General features: G+C 41.8%; 1 protein-coding gene across 1 annotated transcript; it reads left to right on the forward strand.

Annotated features, from left to right (window-relative positions):
• The first annotated feature begins 1,564 nt into the window (after positions 1-1,564).
• sgcg (sarcoglycan, gamma) lies at positions 1,565-10,887 on the forward strand. The gene is made up of 8 exons (XM_047036534.1): positions 1,565-1,852; positions 5,366-5,557; positions 6,467-6,571; positions 7,321-7,408; positions 8,109-8,228; positions 9,205-9,277; positions 9,562-9,685; positions 9,807-10,887. The coding sequence occupies exons 2-8, from the start codon at positions 5,366-5,368 to the stop codon at positions 9,972-9,974; spliced, it is 870 nt and encodes a 289-aa protein (XP_046892490.1). The 5' UTR covers positions 1,565-1,852; the 3' UTR covers positions 9,975-10,887.
• Positions 10,888-10,988: the final 101 nt, after the last annotated feature.

Here is a 10,988-nt window from a genome sequence, read left to right on the forward strand (position 1 = left end):
TGGGCAGGGTGAAACTTCCCCGGGGAGACACCATGCTACGGATGCGTTTACAGCTCGTTTGCTGTGCTGTGTTCAATTAGTATCAACGTTTCCAGTCTAATGGAACTCTAACCCAATTTTGGTGCTTTCAACTCAGCTGTATTTGTTAATTTGGTCACCCAGTAAACTAAATGAGACATCCTGCCTTACTCCATAATGCTAGTTTCACTAGAACGGTGCATCTGAGCTTTTCCTGCCGAAGTTCGTCCCTGACTGTTGAAGCCTTTTATGGGGGGGTCACTGGTAGCCAAAGGCTTTTGAGTTATTGACAGAGTAATGACATTCAATAAAACCAAATCTCCACAGTCCCCCCCTGCTTAGGGCTTGAGCTGAGGGCGTGCGAGACACAGGGTAGCTTTCTGATGGATGCTGTCAGCTGTCGCTTTTGTCATTGCACAGCGCTACCTCGAGCAGCGACGGGAAAACAAGCCGCAGGACGCTCCCACTGACAGATGCACAACCTGCCACAGTCAAGTCCTCTGGCATCATGCCTCTATAATACAAAACAATTACTTTCCCCATCATTTTCCCCCCCGTTCCGACGGCTTCTTTGTGATTCGCCTCATGAATGTCTGTCACTTGATGAGACGGGCCAAATGTGTCACGCTGAAATGCGTGTTGTTGGAATGGATTGCCTCATCTCCCAGTCTTGAAGTGGTCCTCTTTGGAGTTCATCGAGCAAGTTGTTCCTCAGACAATAAACCTTTCAAACTTTGGGGGATTTGTGTGTGAGGGAATTGTAATGTCAACTGCCAGTTCAAGTTAGAAACAACTCGATAGTCAAATCATACTGATATCACAGACCAGACACCTAATGGTTGTGAAAGGTGCCAACTGAAGGCATTATTTCAATTTGGAGACATGCTTCAGATTCAATGTCCAATAGGCATAACCTCTCAGGATGCAATACTGTTGTTTGTTTTTGTGTTTTTATTTGGTTAAATTGCTTGCAAGGGAGTCTTGATTCATTTGTTTATCAAACGTTTCAACTCCCAGTCCTGAAATGAATGCTTTGACGTTCAGATTGACAGTAATTACCAATACATTTTACTTTGAAACTATCAACATGAAGATACGATAATGAAACTTTCTTAAATGGCTGCTTTAATGTTTCCTTCACTCTGTTTTTATCTGTTGAGAACATGTAGTTTAAGCGCACATTGCTGTGATATTCTCCTCATGTACAACATCTTAGGTACCCAGCATTTGTTTTGCTACTGCTGATGCAATGAAACCCCTAAATCTATTAATACTCTATGTAGTTGTAGCCGTTTTTTTCGCACCAACTGCCCTCCTTAAACACATCTTTATCACACTAGGGAGCTGTTTGAAGGACCAACTCCCTTACTCTAAGTGAAAGCCAGAGCTGAACTCTCAAATTAGACCCGAGCCCATGCCATGGCAGTGACTCACATTGGCATGCATGGAAGCAAAGGGCAGAGACCAGATTCCAGACAGAGCTGTGTTTTCTCTGTTCCCCTCGGCACACTGTACTCAAGTATCCATCCCACTGTCAGAGCAGTAGCTACACACACAATCATTATTTGAGTGGATTATCAAAAGATGAGGGGCAACCAAAGGCAGAAAGAAGGAGAGAGGAACATTGAATATGCAGGAAGTGGGAGCGCCGTTTCGTGGTGATTGGTCGGGGCAGTTCCACGGCTAGATTTATGGCACGCAGCTGTTGAGCGTCTGACAGACGTCCGAGAACTGTGCTGCTGCTGCTGCTACTCCTGTTGCTGCTGCCTCTGGTACACACAAGCTCTGGTAACTGCACAGGAGCTGTGAGGACACTGCGCTCCAGCACACAACGGTAAGGCAACATGCTCTTTCCCCTGTGTCTGCACCGTCTTGTCAGTTCAGTGCTTTGTTTCTTCGCTGCTCAAACAAGTGTTGTTTTGTTTTTAAGACTTTAATATCTTTAATGTCTAAAGTTGGACCTGTGTGTCTTTTAGTCTGTGGGCTGTCTACCTTGTGTACTATGTTTTTTACTGTTGTTTGTTTTCACCTCACAAAGGAAAGCCCTTATGTGGGACTTATTTGGAAGTTACTATTCCTGTGGTCTTGTGCTGTTAATGATTCGACCCGGCATGGCTAAAAGAAATAGTAATAAGTCACTCTGTGTACTCTCATGAATGACATTCTCATGAATCCATTTCCCCTTTGCGCTCTCTTACCATTCTGTTGATCAGACCTTGCTCATGCTGTGTCCTGTGGCTCTTTTAAATGTAGTACACAATGCCATGCCCTATTTTTAGAAGGGGAAGCATTACAGCAGAGGGGCGACATGAAGACATGCAGCTCAGACTGAAAGACAAACTTCTAGTAGAGAACCCTGGACTTGCCTTCCGATTGTCTCCCCCTGTCTGACAGCTCACATATGAGCTCCTTTGAGTATTGTTCTTCTCTAGCTGTCTATATAAGCGTATATCCTCCAGCTAACAATTTGAGAAAGTAATCTTCTAACTTGGTACAAGGCTCAGGAAGTTCTGCTTGGCATTTGATCAGGTCAAACTGAGGTGGGCAGAGAAGGCTGGATTCTCAATTACAGTCAGACCCTGGTGGTTTAAAGCAGAAGGAATACACACAAACACACACTTGTGCTTCATCAGCCATGAGAGTCATCATTGAGAGGGGCCGCTGTCAGAGAAGATTTCTAGTTCAGGGTTAATAGAAAGGGTGCCCCATGTTAAAGAGGTACTGGTTAAACCCTGTGAGGTGAATTCAATACTCCTCATCTCTGAACAAGGGAGCCATTAAATAAGCAGAAGTCTTCAACAATGTGTTTTTAATAACCTTTCTCGTTCCAGGACCCAATAATTTACTATGTGCAGCAAAGGTGAGGTAACAAAAAGGCAGGAAAAAGTATTTTGGTCATATCAAACCTATTTTAGGAGGATTTCGTCCTTGTGGTGCAGATGCTAACTTGTTTCAGGAATGTTTATTTGGGTTGCTATGGCAAGGTTGGGCTGTAGCTGGACTAGTGTATCTGAAACTAGAGATGTTGAAGCCTTTTAAAGATGCAGTCTCTTTCACACACACCCTCATTTTAGAAATAGATTGCTGTTTAATGCACCTGTTTAAATTAATTAGATAGTGAGTAAGAGTTCATTACCATCTCAGTTCAGTTGACATTCCAGAGTTACTCAACCCTGTTCATTAATTTAGTTCAACAGCATTGCATGTTAATTAAGTTGTAATGGTATGTACGTTAATCATATATATTTCACAAGTTTCCGGTCTGAAACTGGTCATGCTATGTGTGTGTACATTTGGATTCTTATGAGGCAGAATTTTGCTGAAACGCTCAACTCAGTTATTCCGTTTTTTGGCAACAGTTGCTGAAATGCAGGTTGTTGCTATGATTTTGGTCTGAGAGACGAGACTGATTGATAATCTTAATGAGCAGCGTTACTGCAAATACTAACCATTTCTCATACAAAAAGGTGGTCCTTATCAAGTCCCCCCCAAAGGTTTCGCTCGCTTTCTCATTTTTAGCCAACATTATTTGTGTTGTTGTGGAATAAGGGCTATTCATCAAGGCTGGGCTGTGCCACTGTGACAGGTCCTGTGGAGACCTGGCTCCTGCCAGGGAGAGATACTCTGGAGCTTTTATGCCAACATGCTTGTTCCCTATGTTTACCACAAACAGCAGGAAATGAGCTGTTTGGAGCTGCAGCGACTTGGCGTTTATCATTGTCTCTGTTACATCTCCTCAGGAAGACCCAAGCATGGAGCGTGTGTGCTTTTTTAAATCCATTACTTTGACATGGTCACCAGGATATCTGCTGAGGGTGCAAAATGCAGCTGTTAATTAATCTTATATTTACAGGTCTGTTTGATCCCTGAAACCCTCCAATAAGGGGTTTGTAGCTTTTTTTCTTTCTTTTCGTGCATATAAAAATGTTCAACTTTTCTAAAATTGAATGTGGACTAAAGAACGCAGCTACATCAATACCAAAGAAACTTCTTGGTAGCCTTGTTATTAGTAGATGGAAATTAACAATGAGGAGGTGTGTTGGCTTAGCATCTGTTGATGTCATAGAAGAATTACAGTCCTGAATGAGAAGTTGCTCCTTAAACATGATTGAAACCATGTTTATGCTGGCCAAGAGACACAGCATCTGTCCATATGTAAATTGCACAAGCTGCTAGTCCCATCCCAGCCTGGTGTGAATCACTGGTAGAGGAGACTGCTGTTTGTTTACTTTCACTGTGACAAAGAAAGATGTCACAGCAAGTGTATAAAGTGAACTGAGGTACCTTTCGGGAATCGAGATGCTTGTGTTGCTTCTATATTTAGTGGATAGGTGTCTGCCATACTTTTGCGAGTGTGGGCACAGCACGCATCTCATAACCAATGGTTCAAGTCACAGACATTGTCATTGTTCTGCTTTTACTAACACATTCAGGTTAGGATTCTGCAATTCTTCCAGATTCAAAACAACAACCCTCTTCCAGAGGGCTTTTGTTCCTCTTCCATCCACAGTCGTGTGTTGTCTTCTGGCATGGGCTTGAAGAAAGGAAGATTTGACCATTAACATTTATTCGTCATTTAGATCTGTCGTGTCTCCGAAGCCCTGGAGTTTGAAAAGCTTCTCCTCATGCTCAGCCATGAGAATTTCCTGTAGCTCCTTATAAAAATCTATTACTGTGGTTTCAAGTTATGTCTGTGTCATATGATCCATCCATTTGGAACAGGGGAAACGCTTTCAAACAGCTTGAGGCCAAACACACAGATCCATTCGTCTTTGCAATGAGGAAAACAGAGCAGTCGTCTCACCGATGCGTTGATCCTTTTAAACATACATCAAGACAGGCGTGCGAGCAAGCATTCATTACTTAAGAAAGGATTCTGTTATGATTCATACACGCTGTGGTAGACTGAAAGAGGGCGTAAGGGTTAAGGTTGTAGAGAAAAGCCAGTGTAACAAGTGGGCGTTCTCTGCCTCTCTATTGCCCTCAGCCACAACTAGTGGAAATGTATTCAAGTTTTCCATCAGTGCTGGAGCCAGATATCCCCCAGATCAGAGCATGAGCTAATGAAAAAGACTGTAAAGAGCGGACACTGTGCGTGACACACTCTACCCATAAAATGATTCAGTGAAGTAGAAGGACATAGAAAATTGGGATTAGTGTATCGAGTACATATAGTACGAGTACATATAGTACAAGTAGTATAACATTGGCTATTTATTATACAGATGCTAAAGACCACAGTGTTTGCAGTACATCTCTATGATACACGATCTATGTAGAAAAAAAGTGACATTTCATTATGTTCACTGACATGATCGCTATCCCTGTGTTGCCCTGTTGTCCACAGATGGTCCGGGAGCAGTATGTTGCCACCACGCAGGGCCCCGATGTGGCGCCGGTGGTCGACCACATCTACAAGATCGGCATCTATGGCTGGAGGAAGCGCTGCCTCTACCTGTTTGTCCTCTTGCTCCTCATCATCCTGGTGGTCAACTTTGCTCTGACCATCTGGATCCTCAGGGTCATGTGGTTCAACACGGTAAGACTGATTTCTTCAGGGACGGTTGTGGATTCGATCGTTGGCCGTAAACAAAAGACGGTCGTAGACAAAGACAGTCGCACACAAAAGACGGACTCTCAAAGACGTGTTTGTTTGTTGTTGATACATGTTGCTCCCGGTGTGGTTAATGATGTATTAAATATACAGAATTTCTGGTCATGTGGCTTGTTCATTGGAATGGATGTTTCAAATTAGTAGTTTGTAGTTGTATGAATCATGTAGTGACTTCTTGAATGATAGCTCTGGACTCTAATGAGGTCAACAGTCATAGCCAAGGTTATGAGCTGGCCCTTTCTGGTGAAATTAACATCTGAACATGAGCCTCACTCCAGGTGGCCAGTGTGGCTTGTATGATGGCCTTACCAATCCATGTGTAGTAGAAGCAGACATATAGATCCTTCCTGGTTCAGCCAGTGGCCATGGAGAGCACGGCCACATGTCTCTTACAGTTGCCATAGCTCTCATTGCACCCTGAGGGGCAAGACACTGGATTTATCACAGCTTTTCCATTATAAGCTCCATCATATAAGGCATCATTGCCCCCAGCCTGCCAGGCTTAATGCACATGCGTTATCAATTATTTGTTTGTTTTTTACGTTACACCTCTGTGGAGTTTCAAATACTGAAACTGGAACAATTCTCTATTGGTATTCACCCGCTCATAATCATAAAATTTTTGGAGTTGGAATGAGAGAGATGTTGGTACATTTTCCCTTACCAAGATTGAGCCTGGTCCAAGATTTTTTTTAACAACATTTCAACAAAGAATGTCCATTAAAGGGGTTCCTATATAGTCATGGATTTTGTGTTTGCCATGAAGGACTCTGGGTCACCGCCATGTCTTGTCTGATCACGGTGCTGATCTCTCTGCTGTGGTTGTCATTTCAGGAGGGGATGGGATACCTGAAAGTAACATCCGATGGGGTGCGGCTGGAGGATGGGGAGTCTGAGTTCCTCTTTCCCCTGTATGCCCAAGAAATCCACTCTAGAGAGGTATGGTAAACACCCAGGAAGACACACACGCACGCACACACACACACACACACACACACACACACACACACACACACACACACACACACACACACACACACACACACACACACACAGCTCCTCCAGCACTTACACAGAATGGGTTTGACATTGAATTCAACAATCTGTCAGGTGGAACTCCTGCTATCGGGAAACAATTGCTATTAAAGTTGATTGTTTGTTGAGGGTAGGAAGTCTGCTAAACTCAAGGTAATTGCATGCATCCAAGCAATTTTCCTTGGGTGTTCTGTTTGGAAGCCGCATTTTTGACAGTCGTGGCCAAGCTGAGAAATGTGTCGAAGTGAACATGCTTTGGCAGTCCCTCTGTGCACACAGAACAGCAAGTTCCGTATGAACCTTTTGGATATTAGCGGTGAGAAACAGTTTGTGACGCTCCCTCCAGCAGCAGATGGGAACACCGCTGCAGTTGTTTACATGTTCTGGTTGTTTCCTCAAGCTCTGTCTTTATGATCTTCGTTAAAAATGCAGTGTATTCTGCATTTATGACTGACACTTTTACTGATGCTACAGTTTCTAATGAGATTCTGGGTTTATTGATGTACAACCTGTATCCCTTGGATTGAGGTATATTTCGAAAGAGTGTATTATCCCTACAGAACATAACTTTCTATTTAGCTGGTTTTTCCATTTGATATCTTATAGGAATGTACATTTTTTGAGGATGTTTCTAACTGCCATCTTTTTTGTAGGACTCGTCTCTTTTAGTGCACTCATCGGAAAATGTTTCTCTCAATGCCCGCAATGACAATGGAGATGTTACAGGAAGCCTTTCTGTGGGTGAGAAGGCACACGCACACACACATAAGCAACGTTCATAAAATGAATCAAACACAAGAGACACTGTCCTAAAGGATGATATTAAAATGATATATGAGGTCTACAGCAAAGTCATTCATGGAACTTTTCCTGCAGCAAATTCTAATCTGAGATTAACAGTGACAAACAACACATCTATCCTTTCATTATGTGTCAGACTCCCATTAGAACCCCATTTAATCAACCATTCCACTTTCCACCATTAGTGTAAGTATGGCCTATCTATTACACAAAGACCCTAAGGCTTACCAAGACTGCTCTTTGTGCACTTTTTACGACAGTCATACAGGGTTTGTACAGCAATGTACCACAATGAAATGGGTAATAAATGGCTAAATTGCAGTGGCTCACAATCCTGTTAGAACATAAAATACAAAGGACATGAAGAAATTACTGTTCCTTGTTGTTAGAGACTTGAATAGACCAGGTGGCCTGTTTCCGCATAAAGGCAAAGGTCATTCAGAAAGATCGTTCCATCCTGACCCTCTATATAAGAAGTTCATCATTAAGGCTAAGATATTTAACTTATTAGATCTCTCTATATCATTCCTACACCTACACTTTGTGAAAGTATATTTGACGTGAAAATACTTTCAAATGTTACACCAGATCCTAATAATACAGTCCTCTTAGTCGCTCAACGGTGATATATGTGTTCCAGGACCAGGTGAGGCACATGGACACACACCACATTTGGTTGTCACCTCCAACAACGACAGGATGTTGTTTTCTGCTGATGCCAAAGAGGTCGTGGTCGGGACTGAAAAGCTACGTGTCACAGGTACATCAATACCTACCTCCACAATGTTGTTTATGTTTGTTTACTGTTTGTCTGCAGTTAGTCATTTGATCTTGTCTTCGAAAATAATAAGAAACAGGTCTTTCATATATTGTAATCATTTATTATCATGCCATTTGGATATTTGTCAAGTTTATGAGCCAAGGTGTCTTTGAAAATGAATAGACCTCATCCCTCTAGAAATGACAGGACTGTGTTAGAAAGATGTATTTTCAATTAAAAAGCTTATAATTAGATACGATTTGTCGCGGGCTGAATCAAATCTAACCAAATGCTGAAATGAGGATTACAACCACAGCATCCTTTTCCAGATCAAAGTCGCCTCTTTTCTCCTTAGATGTCTTTATGTGTCTGGTTTGTGTGTTGATGGGAGGTCAATGACCTCATGCTGTCAGGGCTAATTAGCAGACTGTCCACTGATAGCTTCATTATTTTGGGGGTTCTACACCCAGTGACTGACAGACAGTGACGGTCACTTTTTGTGAGCATGGTGCTAACGCTGTAAGAAACAGAACCTACATACTGTATACCAAAGCAACGGCAAATCAATGCATGTCCAGGGACTTAAAGCTAAAGACTAGTAGCATTGACTAAAATACTCACCTCAGGCATGTTAGATCACATAACCTCATGCCAGCTTAGCATTGCTACCCTGCATGCTACAATTGGCCCAGGCAGAGGGTAGTAAAGATGTCATTAGTTGAACTAAGGGGGGATGTCACTTCCATAATGAAATCCCAGTACACACTCTGTCCTTCAAGCCTGCTTGTTGGAGGTGACTGTAATCCTCCTCCAACTAACACCAGTTGGCATCCATCTAGGGAACCAGTTGGCTGCTGAGACACATACAACCAGCTGTAATCTGGTCTACACACAATGCTGACATTCATGGGAGAATGTTGCCTGCCGACCTCAGGATGACCAATATTTGAACCCACACGTCCATCTTTCTCCTCAGGTCCAGAGGGGGCTTTGTTCCAACACTCTGTGGAGACGCCCCTACTGAAATCTGAGCCTCTTAAAGATTTGCTGTAAGTGTCAAGTCCATTTGCTGTTGTTGAGTAGGTGCACTACACTGTACGTGTTTGGTAACTGAAACTTTGTCCATCTGACATTTCATGCTGCTATATTTGTTTAAATGCCACACAAAGAGTTCTAACTGGACACCAATAAATATTTGAGTGGCCTTTGTGCAGCGTACAATTTTTTTTTGCTGATGGTAAATGTGGAATGAGGATTATGTGCACACAGTCATGTACTGTATAAAGATCAAAATGTATCTTCTGTTGTATTTTGCCATCCTGTGTTTTTTCAGAATGGAGTCTCCAACACGGTTTCTCAGCATGGACGCACCAAAGGGGGTTAATATCAAAGCTCTGGCAGGAAACATTGAGGCTGCTTCCAACATGGATGTTCTGCTGGACTCTAGTGAAGGACTGGTGAGATGACAACATTGTTTTGTGGAATAAAGGAGACCATTATATGGTAAATAGTTTCACAACTATCATCAGTCTGACTTATGTTTTGGACTAATCCCTTGCTTGTCTTGTTTCTGTGTAGCTGATATTGGAGGCCGAGACCGTCCGCATGCCGAGGCTTCCCACATTTGAAGGAGGGGTGTCTGGAAACGCTCAGGGGCTCTATGAAGTATGTGTCTGTCCCAGCGGCAAGCTGTTCCTCTCCAAAGCTGGACTCACCTCTACCTGCAGCGAGAGCCAGGAATGCTAACTACAGTATGTGTATATTATACAAATGCTGATACACATACACAATATATACTGTATATTGGGTAAGATTGTCAAAATAATCATCTAAAAGCACAATATATATGGAGAAAATTGCCAGGTGACCTGCAGAAGTTTAGCAATTTGGAATGGTTGTCAAAAAGGTTTTCATTTGGTGCATTTGCAGCCAATTAACTATTTACTTATTGAGCTCAATACGAAAATTTGTACCAGTTAAAAGTGGCTTACTCCTACACTGTGGCTGTTAATACCAGCTTTTTTGCTGTGATTTTTTTATATTTACAGTATGTTGGCTGGGCAATGAGGAGCTGGTTAACAGCTTACATCCTATGCAATATGTTTTTATTGTGGTGCAATACAGTAATTTAGGAACTATTGTATGAATTTGTGTTTATATGTAGTGTATAATATTTGTTGGGGGAGACAAGCATGATAAGATAAGTCTAAGTCTGGTTTGAAAAAGTAGATATTTTTTGTAAGGACAGCTGAGGCACAATATATTGGATTTCTATTTATGTTTCACCAATATTCAAACTATATGTAAGGCTGAGTCACTCATTTCATCCTGTTGTGACTCATGCAGATTGGTAATTAAAATGTATCATTTTGTGCTGCTGGTCCATCGACTTTTAATAAGTTTAACACATTTTACTGGGTTAATACATGGTCCTGCTTAATATTACAGTCCTGATGAATTTTCCCTGCCAAGGTAGTAGTTATAGTAAATGTACGGTGCAACTCCAGCAATTTGCAGGTTGCTAAACAAAGTATTATCAAATGTAGTTATGACATAGTAGCTTAGCCAACAGTTAATTGTTGTAGATGACATTTGGGAAGTGATATTTTGACGTGTACATTTGTTATTACCTTCTTATTTTATATATATTTATATATATATATATATATATATATATATATATATATATATATATATATATTGTCCTGCGTTTTAAGCAAGTACCAAATTACACCAATCCAAGCTCACTTGTGGCCTTTG

Source organism: Hypomesus transpacificus, chromosome 15 (assembly GCF_021917145.1).
Source record: "Hypomesus transpacificus isolate Combined female chromosome 15, fHypTra1, whole genome shotgun sequence".
Taxonomy (NCBI): Eukaryota; Metazoa; Chordata; class Actinopteri; order Osmeriformes; family Osmeridae; genus Hypomesus; species Hypomesus transpacificus.